Raw genomic sequence first — 17,650 nt, forward strand, 5'->3', positions numbered from 1 at the left:
TTTTAACTTTCCCAGAGACAGCCCAAATTCTGAAGTATAAAACTGGCCTGTCCTGAAACTAGACTTGTAGACAGTACAGTAGGCTAGCGAGTACCTCAGCTGGTACAGGAGCATGCTACCAAGCCCAAAGTCTCACTTTAGCCACCAGGACCTACATAGTAGGAGGAGAGAACTGTATCCCAGAGTTGTCCTCTGACCTTAATACTTATTTACCATGCCCCCCACACACCATAAAGAAATGTTAATAAAAACTCTTAAGAGGGTATTTTTTTCTTTCCCTTTCTTTCTCTCTTTCTCTTTCTCTTTTTCCCTTTCTTTCTTCTTTCCCTCCCTCCCTCTCTCCTTCTGAACAGGGGTTCTCTGTGTAGCCCTGGCTGTCTTGGAACTCATTTTGTAGACCAGGTTGGCCTCAAATTCAGAGATCCACCTGCCTCTGCCTCCTGAGTGCTGGGATTAAAGGCGTGCACCATCCACATCTGATAAAAGGGAAGCTAGCAACAGGACCAAGTCAGCCAGTGTCCACTGCACTTCCACTTCCCTGATGGGTCTAAAGCAGGTTACCGGACACAGGAGTTCTTCCTTCTATCTGGCCACTCATCTTGTCTCCTTTTTTTCATCCACTTTTTTCGGGCATGGTCTCATTTACTCTAGGTTGCTATCCTTGATTCAATACGGAACCTAGGTTGGTCTTGATCTTCCTGCCTCTACCCAAGGGCTGGGATTATGAGCAAATATCACCATACTAGGCCTGTACTATTTTTATTTGTATGTGCTTGTGTATGTACATGAACCCATACATACAACATGGCTTATGTGGGGGTCAAAGAGCAACTGTAGGGGCCAGCTCTAACACGTGGGTCCTGGGGATGGAACTCAGGTCAGCTATCTTGTCAGTCCTCTGCCATTACTTCTTACTAAAGCTTGGTTGCTAACACAGAAGGCTTGTTTCCTGATGTAATACTTGGACTTGAGCAGACAAGGAAATAACCATTTTAAATAAGTTGTTAGAAAAACCCTTAACTACGGGCAAAGACTACAGTGGTGATGTTGACCGCCTCAGTTCTATTCACAGCTCCTCTGTTTTTATCTGCTCTAGAGAATCTTTAACACACTTGTCTCTTCATCATTCAGGGCTGAGGACCAAATGACCCCCAAACCTGGAGTCATACTCAAGCAAACTGTTGAAGCTAGAAATCAAAATAAGAGACCACGACTGGCCATGAGAAGCATCTGGGCTTCCAATACACCCAGCGACTACAAGGCCTTGTGGCTCTGGAACTGGGAGCAACATGGAAGCACAACCAGAGATAGAAAATGTGAGTTGCTGAGTTCGGCTTCCAGAGGAAAGGGAAGGAGGAGCTCCAGGGGCAAGAAACACATCATGAAGAGACAAATGATTTTGTTGTATGTTTTCTTTCTTCTTTCGGAAAATGTAACAGCAAATTAAAACACAAATGGCAACCTCTTACTGGCGAAGACAATTTTCTCTCTTTCCCCAACGGTTACTCTGACAAGGCTATGAATGAAAATGCCACATCTGACAGCCACAAACCTGAGATGTGTCAACTCCTCCTGAGTGCCAAGCCCCAGCCCCCACCCTCAGTATCACACAGACCTGGGAAGGAGAGATGTCTCTACAGCAGGGAGAGGTAACTGCAGGAGTGAAAGGTTGGGAAGACAGGAGGCAAGGCCATGGTACTCCTTCCCCCAGGGCATTTTCTCCTGCCCACCCCCCACCTGTGAAGGACAGAGACGTGTGACTGACATCTGCCTCCTACACCTGAAAACTAACGGTGGGACAGATGCACTTATGTTTCTCTCCGTCACATTTGATTCCTATTTGCTACCTCTGTGGGAGGGGGCAGACACAGATACACAAATGGAAAACAAATGTAAGAACTTGGAGTAAAGTTGGGTTTGGTGGTTCACAGCTACAATTACAGCATATGGGAGGCTAAGGAGGGAGGACTGACAAAAGCCCAAGTGAGTTCGAGGCCAGCCTGGGTTACAGAGTAAGATCCTGTCTTAGATCACAAGATAACAAGACAAAACAACAAAAAGAAAATATGGGAGTGAAATTTTAAAACAGAGAGGAAAAAAAATGTGATAAACAGCTAGGGCTAAAAGATGTGATAAATGGCAGGCAGTCATAGTGCAGGCCTTTAATCCCAGCCTTCAGGAGGCCGGTGCAGGTGAATTACATTTTAATAAACCAGCAATGCCTTTCTAAGCAACGTAATTAAAGCAGGAAGGAACTAGCACCATAAATAAGTGAGAAGGACGGAGAAACCAAGTCTGAGCACTCAGACAGAGGCAGTAACAGTTAGGGCACCTGCTCTTGCCCAGTCTGCTAAGTGAACTGTAAGAGCTCTGCAGCCCCCGCACAAGGCAGGCGGCAATTCAGCAGCTACTCAGCACCCCAATGCCTAGCTCGTGTGTTCTCAAGCACAAGACACGCACATACCCCCTCCTCCACTGACTCTTTTTTAATGATTAATGTGCCCTTTTAAATTTCAAAAATGTTCTGGGCTATTCTTTCTATTGCAAATAATGTGATTTTTCTAAAAAAACTTTTTTTTTGAGACAATGTATCACATAATCCAGACTGGCCTTGAACTCACTAAGTCACAGATAACCTTGAACTTCTGATTTTCCCAAGTACTATGGTTACAGGTCTGTCCCACTACACTCAGTTTTCTCCATGCTTGGGTTATAACCCAGGGGTCTGTGCATATTAGCAAGCATTCTACCAACTGGACTCCAACCCCAGCTCTGACAATTCACTCTTTCTTATTAGAGTTTATTTTAGTTTGCACTAAGTCAAAGCAACAGCCTGCATAAAGATAACAAAGAATTGTGATGCCAACTGCTCCCTAGTACCCAGTGTAAAGTATTTAGAATGATTACGTCTAGTCATGAGACAGGTGGCAGCAGGGTGGGACCCTCATCCTATATGACAGTTTTTTCATTACTCTGCAGATAGCCCTGAAATGCTTAGCTCCTTTCCTCTGACACTTCCCTATACTCATCTTCCTCAACACTCTTGTCAAAGCCTGGCCTTCCTGTGTCTTTTCTTTCATGTAAACAGCACAGAAGTACTGACATTCAAGAGGATGGTAATTAATACATCTTTAAAATAATTGACTCACTAATAATTCCTATTTGAATTAGTCACTGTCCCTTTTCAATTTTAGGTTCATTTTTGAACCCTGCACAGAAATCAACCTGAATGTGTTTATTAAAAAGAAATCAATTAAAAAGAAATCAAGACAAGCATCTATGCTGTTTGCTCTGGTGTTTGACACATGCCACCTGTAACTGTGGCCCCTCAGGTTCTGAGGACTGTGATAGAGTGAACAGGCTTGGGGAACATCAAGCAGTCCCACACTGGAGGGCACTGATCCAGGTGGAGACATAGCCAGAAGGGAGAGGTGAACCACGTGAACAACACAGGGCCTCTCATGAGTGAGACCAAACGTGTGCTCCTTCACGAAACAAGTGAACATTCGTTCACTTGACAGACTGTTAAGATGAGGAGCAAGGCAAATAGAAGAAAAACCCAAGCTATCTTAATTTTGGTCCACTTGAATGACCACCGGGAACAGGTACCCACCTGTACACAAATTTCCACACCAACAATCTTGAAAATTCTGAGAAACCTCACTAGACAGACAGAGTCCTGCCTACTGGGAAATGTGAGAGCTGGCAGGAGCCATACACAGCTCTGAAAGGCTGTGGTCAGTCGCACTGGCATCCTCGGATCAGGTCTCTAGCACTGTTTACAACTTTGTACAGGAAAGAGTATCCTTCCATGAAACGTATGGCTGGTCAAAGAGGAAAAGACAGGAACCACATGGCAGCCCACAGAGACAGACAGACAGTCAGACAGACAGACAGACAGACAGACACACACACACACACAGAGCACAGCATCAGTTCTAAGAGCACCTAAGCAGCCAATGAGGCTTCTGGGCTTGGAATGCATCACATCCCACCACCTTGGGCAGACACACAGCTCTTCCAGGGCTTCCAAATAGACTTGCAATCATCACCCTGTCATCTGAGTAGAAGAAATTCTTAAAAGCAGATCTGTGTAAAAAACTGCAAGCCTTTACAAGCTGAGATTTATGGAAAGCCAGACAAGTCCCTTTAAGTGGCCCAGGCCAATCACTTCCCTGTGAACTTCCCACAGGGGCATGAGATGGAGGCTGCAGATACACAGCCTTATTCCAACTGCTCTGAGGATCCCTCCTTCATGAAGGGAAAAAACTCTGTGCTGAGCAAAACATTATTATCCTTTAAAGACAAATCAGCACTGAAGCTGAAAGGTGCTAAGTGCAAGGATGAAAGCCGAGCATGAAGAGGCCTTGGAGAAGTTGGCTGGAAGGGCATGCCTCCTACTGAAGAGCTGAAAAGCTAGGGGCACAGACCGCCCTATAACTTACTAGCAATGCAATGGGAACTGCTAGGTGCGGATGGTACTGAGGGCTTCAGTTTTTGCCACTGGCTATTCTAGAACTCATTTAGGGATCACAAGGGTTAATGGCTCTTCAGCAGCTTACAAGACCCATCCACTCAAAAAGCGACAGAAAGTTAATTACATGAGATCAGCTGAAACCCCGCTCAGGTTTCTGACTCACTTGATTTTGTGAGAAGCCAACGAGTTGACATATTCTGCCTCCGAAGGAGCCAAAATGAGCAAGCTGCTCCCATGACAGCCAATCCGGGCAGTTCTTCCAATCCGGTGAATATATTCTGCAGGTGAAGACGGAGCACTGTACTAAAAAGGACAACACAAATGAAGGCACTCATACATCAAGGTACTGCCACTAATTGGGAGAGCAATACCCCTCACCTGCCTCCAGGTACCCTGGCTAGGCTACTCTAACACAATCAGAAGCCGTCATTCAACCCTGAAGCTCCTGGCTTCACTGGAACAAGGCTCTGACATAAAAATGTGAATAGTGGCCAAGTTTCAGATGAATAAGACATGTCTCATCGAGTGTCTTCTTTTGAATTTTACAGGTCTCTTCATTTTCTTACTTGCATCTTGTCACTGAAGTGACTGTGCAAGCTGAAATGCAAGCAGGTGGGGTAAATTTCTCAGGGATGGCCACACGACCTTGGCCTACTTCCTTGGTAGACGTAGCAGCTGGGAGGCGGGAACAGCGGACAAGAGGCGTAAGAATGAAGGGCACCACCACTGTGTTGGCACAGTCCATTTCTGCTGCTGGCCCCAGGGGCAGCCCAACCAGCTTGCTGCAACCCTACTCTGTCCCAGACGGGGAAGTAGACAGTCAAGATCAGACAGGGCAGGCTTCTACTTGGAGAGTGTGTTCCTGACCTAAGGGAGGGACAGTTCCCACTCAGCTGAACAATCAGGCAGGCATCTTGCTATCTCTGGCAATAACTTCGCCATCTTTAGAGTTCTCTCTCTCTCTCTCTCTCTCTCTCTCTCTTCCTCCTTCCCTCCCTCACCCCCCTCTGTCTCTCCTGCTACACAAATGGAAGATCAGTAGACCAAGGTGAATATACTACATGAAAGGCTTTCCATAATCAGAATCTGCCCCTGGCACACTAAAATCACCCCTGTCTACCCCTCTCCCATTGATTCTGTGGACAGCAGGAAAGAGACACAATGCTTCCAGTCCCAACATGATAACTTATGATGCACAGATCAAATTTCGCAGTCTAAGACAAGCCACAAAATGTGAATAAACCATGAGTCATGTAAACGGGGCACATGTCCCTTGGCCCCGACTGACAGGCTTAAAAATACCAATCGGCAGACTAATGAAAAGAAAAGAAAAACAAAACAAAACCCACTAGACCACAGCGCTAACACTTGTACCCTGCAGCAAAGTGTCTAAGGCAGGAGGTTTGTGTAAGATCCTGTCAGGATCTTAATTGCTCCCTGCAGGTCAATGTACATGGACACCACTCTCAGGACAGCTCAGCTATCTCCTCTTGGACACAATGAAGCCTCCCAAGGGCCTGGGTAACTCCTGTTATTTTCAGACTCTTGAAACTTCGGTTTGTTACAAGAAATTAGTCCGGAAGCCAAAGAGTTTGCCACCCTCTCCTGAGAATGCACTCTGCTGCAGTGTTGCAGAGGGGCTGGGCTAAGGAAAGATGTTAGAACTGTACAGACAGGGTTGGTTGGCTGCTTCCTAGTTACCAGGGCAACACCCAAGAGGGTACTAATGATCATACAATGCATCTTCTCATGCTGATATACTCACAACACCTCAATGACTAGATTACCTGAACAATCCAGGTGACTTGTGGAAGATCTAAGCCCCGAGCTGCAACATCCTTTAAAACAAAAAGAATATAGTTTATGGTTTAAAACTGAGTCCATCCTCCTCTGCCCTCTTTGGAGGCAGATAACTGCGCTATGGTCCCTAGAATGTTTTAGCCCAGGCTGGCCTTGAAGCTAAGGTAATTCTCCTACCTCAGCCTTACCAATGTGTCACCATGCCTTGTTGTGTTTCTGAACTTTTAATACTTGATAATACAAATTTTGAAGATGTAAACACACACACACACACACACACACACACAGAGATATGCATGCACACATGCTTCTGAATACAACTTCAGGTGGCTTAAGGGCCCATTGAAATCCATCTATCATTAAAAATTCTGAATCAGTGGCCATCGAGATGGTTCAGAGGGTAAAAGCTCCTGACAGCAAGCTTAACAACCTGAATTTGCCCATTAAACCTACACAGTACGAGGAAACGACCAATTCCCACATGTTGCTCTCTGACTTCCACATATATACCAGGCCATGCAACTCACCCATACCCAATAAATAATATAAAAAAAAATTCTGGCCTGGGGTGAGTTAGACAACTTTCACAACTCATAACACAATATTCAGGTCAGCCAAAACCTTAAATTGCAGCTGGCAATGTACCATGTAAGAATTCTGATATCCTGGATAGCTTTAATGGCACACACCTGTAATCCCAACACTTAAGATTGAAGGGAAGAGATTAGGAATTGAAGGTCATCTTCAGCTACAAAGCAAGTGTGAGGTCAGCCTGGGCTATGAGAGACCATGTTTCAAATAAATAGCCATCTCTCAAATAATTTAGAAAAAAAGCCATTTAGGATCAATGTGTCCATGAACCATCATCCCAACCCTATACTTCTAGTAATGCTGAGCGACAACAGTCATATAGCATGCTAAATGCTTCTAAAATACCTCTCAAGACACTCATTTGTAAAAAGGGTAAGCAGCAGTGTTTACTGAGGATGCTGTCTGCTGGGTTTAGAGCAGATAGATTAAGTAGTTTGCAGTCACTTCAGGGATTTAAGATTAGGATACACTCCAAACCTGCCCATCACACTTCAAAGACTTGACTGGACAGCTGAGAAGCCATAAAAGAGATGGAAATTTATTTTCCCTTTCAACTGGTCACCACCCAAAGAGCCCAAGTTCTCTCTATCCTTCTGCCATTCTGGCAGAGACCAGATGGAACCGCCCAGTCTGTAGCAGTAATGTACACTTAGCTTTCACATCCAAGTCCAGCAGTAAGAGCAAGAGTCGACCAGCACCCAAGACATCAAGTGGAGCTCAGCATTTTACCTACAATACTTCGACTTTAATTAAAAATATTAAATTTATTTATTTATTGGGGAGAGGGTGCATGCCACTGTACATGTGTGGAGGACAGAAGACAAACCTGCAGTACTGATTCTTTCCTCATCTATATGGTTCCTAGAACTTAAATCATGTTGTCAAGCTTAATGGCAAGTTCCTTTATCTGCTGAGCCATCTCATCAACCTGCCTTAACCAATCTTAAAAGCAGCCATCACCCCCATTTGTCAGAGGGGAGGGAAAAAACTCAAGGTTTGAAGCCTAGGATACAACTATGTGGGGGAGATATAACCCTCAGATGCAGGCCTGCTTCCCTTTCGCAAGGCCTTATTTGCCAACAGTACATTTTATCAAGCAAGAAATGCTGAATCCCTCAAGCACTGAGGTGGGAATGCAGAACCATACACACTCTCATTGTAGAGAGCCTGGTCATACTTAAAAGCTCATCTACGCTTGCCCCTTGGAAAGCAGCTTCACTTCTACAGAGATGCTGGCAAAAAGCAATACAAGGTAAGCAGAGGTTATTCACTCAGCACTGTCTATGAAGAAACAGATTGAATAAAAGATGGAAAGAGAAGAAAATTCTAACTTAGAGAGTTTCTAAAAGACCTTTGAGTATGTATAATATGCTTTTGTGTAAGAAACACAAGCATACTCGTTTAAAAAAAATCATGGAGGAAAGCGTTCCACATTTAGAAAAATAGTTATCATTAGAGGAAAAAGGAGACCAGGAGGAAGACGGGTCACAAAGTAGACACTAGAGTGTCCACTGTGAAGGAAGGTGATTAGCTTTTATGCAATAGGAACCAATGTGGTTTACAATTAACTCTTGCCGAAGACTAAAGCCTAGAAGCCAAATCCAATCAACTGTCTAGAACCAATTATTAATTTGCAGGAATATGGGAGACAGGGAACATGCTAACCAACTCCAAGAAGGCACACTTTAAAACAAGACCATGAAAGAATAAAGCTGGAGAGACTACTCGGTAGGCAAGCATGAGGACCTGAGTTTGAATGCCCAGAACCCTTGCAAAGCCAGGCACAGTAGTGCATGTCTATAAGTGGCAAACAATAGGGTATTTGTCTCAAATAAGGTAGAAGACCAACTGAAGTAGTTCTCTAACACCCATACATGGGCACAGGCATGCCCACACTTGCAAGCACACAGGAAAAATATTTAAAAAACAAATAGTCTGATTTCTATAGCTCCCTCCCCAAAATTTAGGGGTGGGGCTATCAGTGAGAAATTATAAAAACAAAAATCATTAATTAGATGGATGAATACCCTGAAAGAGGCTCAAAACTGCCAACAGCTATGTGTGGTGGTTCACACCTATAATCCCTTAATTCGAGTGTTCAGAGGCAGAGGCAGGAGTGTGACATTGAGCTAAAGGCCATAGCATGTGCATAGCAAGTTCTAGGCAAGCCAGGACCACAAGGTGAAATCTTGTCTCACATACAACAAAAAGTAACTTCTTCGAACAGAGAAATTCAAGGTGGTTCTTACTTTTCTCTTGGTATTTTCCTATGGTGTTTGTTTCTTTTAAAAAATAGGTGTTATCATTTTTTCCAAAAATTTGACATAGAAAACTTTAATTTAAACCTATAGAAGAGTGAGTGGCTTGTCCATCTTTGCTCTAATCCATCAACTGCTAACTTTAACACATCTGCTTTTTCCTTCCATATGAGGACACAGACACAGGAGACACATACGTCGCGCTTGTATGCGCACACATGAGCACGCACTTGCAAATGTAGTGGCAGCTCAGTCTCCCACACCTCAGCAGGCCTTCTACTCCTCTACTCAGCACCACATGAGCAACTCTGAGGGAATCAAACACCGTTTTCTAATCAACCAAATCCTATGGTTGCTTTTCTTTCCAGTTCAGAAGTGAGCAATGAACACAATCCCTGCTCAAGAGCTCTAGATTTCCTTAATCTGGAACCGTGCCAGTGGTAGTCTGAATGAAAAGGGCCCCCATAGACTCATAGGGATCGGCATTATTGGGTACGGCATTGTTGGAAGAAGTCTCACTGGGGGTGGGAGTGGGAATTAAGGTTTTAGAAGCTCAAGCCAGGCCCAGTGGCGCTCTCTCTTCTTGCTGCCTAGTAATCCAGATGGAGAACTCTTAAGCTATCTATCCAGAACCATGTCTGTCTGCATGCCTCCATGCTTTCTAACATGACAACAATGGACTAGACCTCTGAACCTGGAAGGAAGCCAATTACATGTTTTTCTTTATAGGAATTGCCAATGGCCATTGGTGTCTCTTCACAGCAATAGCACACTAAGACAGTGCTCCTGCTTCCCATTGACTTTAGTGTTTTAAAATTTTTTATATGTATTTGTGTGGGCCTGAATATATATTCATTTGTTTGTCTGCTTGTTCACTTTTCTTGAGTGTATGTTTAAGTGTACCATGTGTATACAGGTGTAGTGGAGACCAGAAAAAGATGTAGGATCTCCTGATAGTGGAGTTACAGTCAGTTGTAAGCCAGTGATGTTGGTGCTAGGAACAAAACCCAGGTCCTCTTCAAGAGCAGCAAGTGCTCTTAACTGTTGAACTATCTCTCCAGCTTCTTACTTAATTTTTTGATGCTCTCCAAAGAAACATTCCACACTCTGGGTATAACTATTTGTTTCCACATGATAGGGTTCAGGCAGGCATTCTGGTAGGATGGTACCTTTGGGGCAGTATGAACTACTCTAGACTCCAAGACACAGGGAGGCCTGCTGGTTGCACACGAGAAATGCTGTGCTTAATCAGTGGGTGAGTGGTGTCCACCAGCTCTCTCCACTAAGAAGGGACATAACTGTAGAGTCTGGACTCAAAGTCATGGGAGTAATCTTCCTCTCAACATTTCACCCAAGGATCCTGACTCTACTGGTAACCCTTGTCTGTATCAACTGCGACTCTGATGATGTAAAGGATGACTTTCTAAGTCCAGCATGCTTAACTTAATTTCACTGTTGAGCATGTCTGCATTAAAAACAGCTTTCTCTTCCACTTTTTTCTAGTTCATTGCCTTAACTACTTGGCCATGACTACAGAATCCCTCCCACTATTTAATAGTAAGGATTTTCCCAAGTGTGTTGCAACAGGCCTTTAATTCCAGCACTCAAGAAGCAGAGGCAGGTAAATCTGAGAGTTTGAGGCCAGTCTGGTGAAACATGAAGTTCCAGGTCACCCAGAACTACACAATGAAACACTGTTTCAAAAAACATAGCAACAACAAAAGTAACAATTGGTATAAATAGCCTTTTTAAACAAGTCTATGCTAAGTTTCTGTAAGAAGCAAGGAAAGGACTGAACAAGATGCTTGAACAGGACCAGGCTGCACTCCTAAGTGTGGAAGTGGAAGTTAATGCTGTCAGCCCAGCATCCTTTGAGAGCCTGAAGCTGTGGAGCTCACAATCTAGAATATTTGTGAGAATGCAATCTAGAATATTCTACAAGCACAGGGGAGCAGAAATAGCTCTCAGCACTAACCACTGTCAATACCGAGGAAACTGATGGTTTTTCATTCTGCTAAACTCTTCGTGAGAAATGATGAATGCTCAGTGCTCTGATGCAGGACACAGGATTGGGGCTACCTGAGCTTTTCAGACAGACTGAGTGAAAAGTTTAATGCTCTGCTGGAATAGACATACAGAAAATGATAGCAGTATCTAGATGAAATCGAGCCCAGAGAGGTCATGTCTGGCCCTCACAAGCTCTACCCCACACAACAAGCTTAGTAAATTCAACCAGGGAAGAGATTAAATTCTACAATAGGGTTGAAGATACAGCTTAGTGGTGTGGCACTTCCTGCTGGGTGAGGCCTTGAGTGAGCTCCCCAGCACTACAAAACAACCTAAAACCTAAAAACAATGACTGAAATTTACTGAACCACAAGTGCTGAAACAATGAGAGTTGAAGGTCACAAGCAGCCTTGCTACTCCACCCAGTTACCCACCTGCAGTTTCCCTCTCTGACAGTATTGCTAGGGAGCCCAGGCTGAATGTGAACTCTATTCCTCCCATCTCAGCCTCTCGAACTTGGACTGCTGGACTCTGGGTCTTCCATTGAGTAGCGCTTGCTAACAGTCAATCCCTCTCACATCTAGGTTTAATTCAGACACTTTCTGCATCCCCTTCCCAACACTAGAGGAAGGAATCAGACCTGGTCCACAGCAGGGAGGACTGGCACCAGCCTGGCAGCACTGGGAGCCAGCCAGGTTGGGGAAGCCGGTCAGTCTGCTGCACCAAGTCACCTACATGTACTATGGCTAAGAACTACTTGTTAATGAAGGACAAATGAGACAGTGTATACAAAAACCATCCTAGCAACTACAACCCAAGTGTGTATTTCATAATGAAGAAACCGTGACAACTGTAACACTTCTCCACTCTCCCTCACCACATCCTACTCAGCCCTCAGAGCAGTCAACAATGGCCAACAATGGCCCCAGCTTCTAGGAAGGTGTAAGCCACTCACACCAGATCAGTGAGAAATTGACTTGCTGGAACGGTTTCAGTTCTGTCCTCTCAGCTCTCAAAACTTAAGCCTGATCACAGCCTCATTTTATTCCTTTAACCTAATTAGGGCAAAAGAATCACTAAAGTCAGCTCTGAAAGACATTCACCAACGAAGCCTTGAAGGCCCTGGGCTTGACAACTGGCGGCCTCCATGAGACCCAGGAGTACAGATGGAAGGCAGCTTGCTCAGGTGCCAGCCTGTCAGTTGGATTAAAATGACTCATTTATTTACCCAAGAACCTCACAAAGTGCTTTTACTAACAGGGAGAGGGAGCCTCCCTCTCTCTAAGAAGGGACACACAAACTCGCCTCTGACGCCTTCCTGGCCTGCCAAAAGTCATTATTGCCATGTGTGGAAAGCCATCAGCAGGATACAGGCCCCCGTTGTCCGGGTGACAGATTGGGCTGCGTAATCAGAGGAGGAAGGGGAGAGTGCAGAAGCTGTCAGAGGCGAGAGATCTTGGCTGGAGCCGCCAAAAAACTGGCAACATGAGTTAGCGTGACTGAGTAAACAGCAAACAATCTCCAAATGATCCTTCCATTAGCAGTGCAGAAACTAAGTGTTAAGGATAAACTTCCCCTGAAAAGCACAACCAGAAGTGTAAGAGTCACATTCATGCAGGGCACTGAACCCAGTCTGGGGACACGTACAGTCCTCGCTCCTTTGTCTCTTGGCCACTGGCACAGTAAATTTCCCAGGAGGAGAGGAAATTAAGAACTGTAGACAACAGTGTGTTTCAATCAGAGAAAACAAAACAAAAGCGATGAGCCAGTGGAGGAGCAGCACAGGGGACTTACATGAAGCTCTTAGGCAGGAAACCTACCTGGTGGATCCCCATAATCTATCCAACCTAGGTGTGCTTAGCCAACAACTCAGGCATCAGAGGCCTCTCCTTTCTGAGCACAACACTCCCTTTCATTCGTCCAGGGACAACCAAGGAGAGCAAACACACCAGGAAAAGTCCTGGTGCTGACCTTAAAACCAGAGGGGAACTCTGAAATTTCATTTTGTGGGCACCCAGGGGCATTTTCCTGCATGGATCTAAAGACAGTACTCCCTGCCATGGCTCTGGGCAAGTTATAACAAAGGACCAGCATAAAAAATACTCTGTAGATAAACCAAAGTCCCGAGCTCAATTCCTTTGATTTCTCAATTCTATTCAGAAAACAGGCCCCTAAGTTTCAGTAGCCTTTCTCATCCTTACTCCTTGCCTCATTGATGTTTTACTTGAGACAGGAGGTTTTGAGTCTTCCTGCTTCTACTTCTCCAATTCTGCGATTACAGGGAGCTGTGTACCATCACACCCAGTCCATTCATCTTCAGTTAAGACTTCTCTTGCACACAGAATGCTTCTGTTCCAACTCTCCTTTAGTTCGGCCCACTCATGCCGTCACTACAGCCCTACTCTACCAAACAGCCAGTCTACAATAGCCATGTATGGATCAGGTCCTGGGACAGCTGCATGAAATTACAAAGGTTCCAGCTTGTAAGACAAGTAAAATTAAGGCGAACACACAACCTACATACCTGTAACCACTACTAGCAAGGAGGAAAAAATGGAGTAGAGAAACTTGCAAACAGTGAAGAATACAATGTAGGTAAGCTAAAGCTTCCTTATTTTCATAAAGAAGACACCCATCTAGTCTTCTCTGGCCTTATTAAAAGGATCTTAGGGCTGGAGAGGTGGCTCAGCAGTTAAGAGCACTGACTATTCTTCCAGAGGGCCTGGGTTCATTCCTAGCACCCATATGCAGCTCATGTCTGTTTGTAACTCTAGCTCCAGGGCTTCTGACACTGTCACACAGACATAGATGCAGGCAAAACACCAATGAACATAAAAAATAAAAATAAGTTACTAAAAAAAAAGTAAAAGGCTTGGTATAAAGAGAAAAAGACCCAGACAACAATTAACATGATTCCTTTTATCAAGAGAAACCAGTTCTCAACCTGCCTCATTCTGACATGGCCCCCATTCCTCATTAACACCACGGAGGCTCCTGGAGTGTTTAGACAGCCAGGCAAGCAACAGGCTGCTTATAAGAAGGCAGAGTGACATTATTTCCCCAGCCCAAGCTTCATCTATCCCAGTGTGGCTCACATACACTATGGCTCACAGACACAGTGTTGAGAGAAAGCAAACAAATACAATAGCAACAGCAGGAACACAGAGGGATACACCACCTATCATCATCGAATCTTAGTCGCATCATGGCTTACAGGTAAGCCTCACCCAGTCTTTGCAGGGCTGAGAAAAGTTGAGACTGCAGGATGCATGTTGGAACCAACAAAGACAAGCCAACTGTTATGAACAAAATGTTCAGGTAATTAGATGTGGACAAGGGTTTGTTTCACTCATGGTGGGCAGGAGCTGAAGGCTCTGAGACAAAGCTATCTGACATCAACTGCCTGCAGGCAACAGCCAGATAGAACAGGAAGTGCGTATGTGCTTTTGACCCCAGCAAGATTTACCTTCAAAAGGTATGACCTTTTCTTTCATGCAGAGCCTCTAAAACACTGAGCTTCATTCAGGTACCTGGACTTTTTCTTTTAAAGGCTTACAGTTCCCCAGATCTGGAAAGCATATCTTTTACATATGGGAGGCCTCAACATTTTCCATGGTATATCCAGGATCTTAAGGCTCCTAACTCTCATTCCATCACAAAAGTTCCTATTTTGTTTCAACAGAGACAATGTTTAAGTTCACCTTTCAGAACTTATTCTGAAATAAGCACGTACATTAAACTGCACCTGTTTGTCTAAAAACAGGCAAGGTTCACCAGTCTCTGAGGCCTATCTGCTTGCCCAATTCCTGCATAAACACCACGTGCCTATACACTCCTGGTGTGCTGTCACTGGGACAGAACTGAAACAAACAGCCCCGTCTTCACAGAGCTTATGATCCTGCACCTGTAACAGATGTGAACATCAGAGAGCTGTAAGTGGGAGCCTGTTAGTCTGTTCCAGGCAGAAAGAAAAGCACCAACGCCCCAGGTCAGAGGTCAGAATGACACCGTGAGAGAACTGCAAGATGGGCCTGGACAGTGAACAAAGAAGTGTGGTGAGAGCTTCAGAACATTCCTGCAGGCAGCAAGGGCCACAGTCCATTTCCTTACCAAGTACCATATTTGGATTCACTCTTCGCTTCAGACATTTGAAGATGCTTTTAGAATAAGCATGCGCATCTGACATAAAAAGAAAGGTTATTTGCTCTGACACAGGTTTCCCTGGGAGGCAAGTCATTTAAGAGAAATTAAACAACATATGTAGGTCTGACAATGTATGCAAGGGCACTCTGACATGCCCACGGGAAAATGATGGCACTGGCTGAGGTTTTGGGTAGGCCTTATAGTAGATGGGAAAATATACCCTACCCCCAAAGCTGACCTTACCTGCAAACTGCATACTGAAAGAAAAAAGACTCTATTACTTTTGAATTGAACATGGAGTAGGAGTTCCTTAAAAAGTAACTGCAGTAAATGAGGCATTCAGATAGCTAAATGTCACTGTTTCCACTTAGCACGAGCCTGCAAGATTTACTAAGTTCACAGTGCAGTTTTCTTATTGTATATACGGGAGTTTCTCCAATGGCCATTTGTAAGTTATGTCACTCAAATGGCGGAGGAAGAAAAAGTATTTTAATCTTGGGAGGGAGTAACAAACAGCTAAGAAAAAGTGGATCCCTAGAGAGGTAGGGAACAAGGAAGGCATGAGTTTTCAATCTCAAAACAGCACTAGCAATGCACAGTAAGAAAGGTGAGCTATGTGCTGGAGGCCACAAGACAGGACTGCAGACTGAGGCAAATGAACTGGGCTAAAGTCTCAGACAAGAGCAGACAGACCCTGCCAGGCGCTTTGACTTTTCTTTAAGAAGGTAAGCAAGTATAGGCACCTTGTTGTGCAAAGACTTTCTCAGCTCCAACTACTCCCAATAGCTGTAATTTACAAGTTTTTTGTTGATAAATTCACACCTTTTCAGACTAACAGCTGCCACTATTAGTGAGCAAATTGCTAAGTCTTCTCAACAGTGGCAGCCCATACATGTAGCACAGCCAGGTAGAAATCCAGAGATACAGAGAAACCAGCTCCCCCATTAGGACCCAGGTATGCCAGTTTTCAGGGGATTGAACACAGAACAAACTGTCAAGGGATCAAAAGTTATAGCCATCTTTGGGCATGGTAGTGCACACCTTTAATCTTAGGACTCAGGGGCGGAGACAGGAAGATCTCTGTGAGGCCAGCCAGGACAACATAGTAAGACCCTATCTCAAATAACAGCAACAAAACAACAACAAAATAATCACAGCTACTGTTGTCACAGGAAGTGACCCTGACACATAGAAGAGCAACACTTACCGTGCAGAGCAGGACTCCTGTTCTGGAGTGTGAGAACTCATGAAATACGGAAGTTCTTTCCTACAGGAACAGGAAAAGCCGGACAAACTTTTGAGATAAACGCTTAACGGGGGGTTTAAATTCATATAAATTCTCCAATTTCCTTTGTTCTATTTTTTTTTTCCTGGCACAGAGAGGCTCAGCAGCACAGAGGAAGGGGCTTCTTCATATCTCATGAGAGGCACTTTTATGACTGAACCTGAGACCAGGTAAAACAGCAGAGCCTTGTCAGCATCAATGGGACACTGCCTTAAGTGCCATTCATTCACAAACACCAGCACCAGCAAAGGTCCCTATTTAAAATATTCTTAGAGAAAAATTAGTGCAGAGTTTAAAACTTTCCCCAATCAAGTCCAGTTTTTATCTAGAAAGTATGCAACCCCAGGTGAATAAATTAGGTACATAAATCAAACATTTATTGCTAGTGTACCACACAAATATTTATTGATTTATTTAGAGGCAGAATCTTACTATGTAGCCCTAGCTATCCTGAAACTGAATATCTGGTCACTCTGTAGACCAGACCTGCCTCTGCCTCAGGAGTGTTGGCAGTAAAGGTGTACGCCACTACGCTTAGCCGAAAAAAAATTAATTTAAAAAACAAACTTTTCAGTCAGGCGTGGTAGAGAATACATATAATCCCAACACTGAGAAGACAGAGGGCGGCACAGCACTACCAGCCTGAGGCTAGACTGGTCAAGCTACCAAAGTTCCAAGCAGCTTTGGAACTGAATGTGTACCGAAAATAATGTGACCATATCTCAAAAGAAGCAAAGAAATAGAAACCAAATTAAACCAAATCAAAACGAACCAACCAACCAACCAAACAAACAAACAAATCCCCCCAAACAAACCCCTATTCTTTGCTAGGCATGCAACTTCATTTACTCAAGACTAAACAAATCTGAGCACTAATGAGCTACAAGTGCTTGCTTATATGCTAAGAATTCCATCTTGACTGAGTACCTGATTACAGAACAAAAAGCATCAGCAGCTGTTTTTCAGAGTTGAGAATATCAGCTGCAGAAACCCATAGTATAAAATGACAAACACATGCTCAGCCTTAGTTCAGAAGTGCTTTCTTGCCTACAAATCCGAGGACCTGCGTTCAGTTCCCCAGAAACCACG

The 17,650-nt window shown here is 44.3% G+C and overlaps 1 protein-coding gene across 6 annotated transcripts in view; it reads right to left on the reverse strand.

Moving 5' to 3' along the window:
• The window catches only part of Ddx31 (DEAD-box helicase 31), a 70,827-nt gene that overhangs the window by 27,234 nt on the left and 25,943 nt on the right, over positions 1-17,650 (reverse strand). For 2 of the 6 annotated variants that reach the window (XM_087899802.1, XM_087899800.1), the window contains exons 14-16: positions 16,484-16,543; positions 6,265-6,315; positions 4,641-4,780 (exon numbers count right to left, since the gene is read on the reverse strand). In XM_087899802.1, the coding sequence (XP_087755928.1) occupies positions 4,641-4,780; positions 6,265-6,315; positions 16,484-16,543 (251 nt within the window). The remainder of the gene's footprint in view (positions 1-4,640; positions 4,781-6,264; positions 6,316-16,483; positions 16,544-17,650) is intronic. The other 4 variants (XM_087899804.1, XM_087899803.1, XM_087899801.1 and 1 more) reach the window with 3 other exon arrangements.

Source organism: Myodes glareolus, chromosome 21 (assembly GCF_982192425.1).
Source record: "Myodes glareolus chromosome 21, mMyoGla1.1, whole genome shotgun sequence".
Lineage (NCBI taxonomy): Eukaryota > Metazoa > Chordata > Mammalia > Rodentia > Cricetidae > Myodes > Myodes glareolus.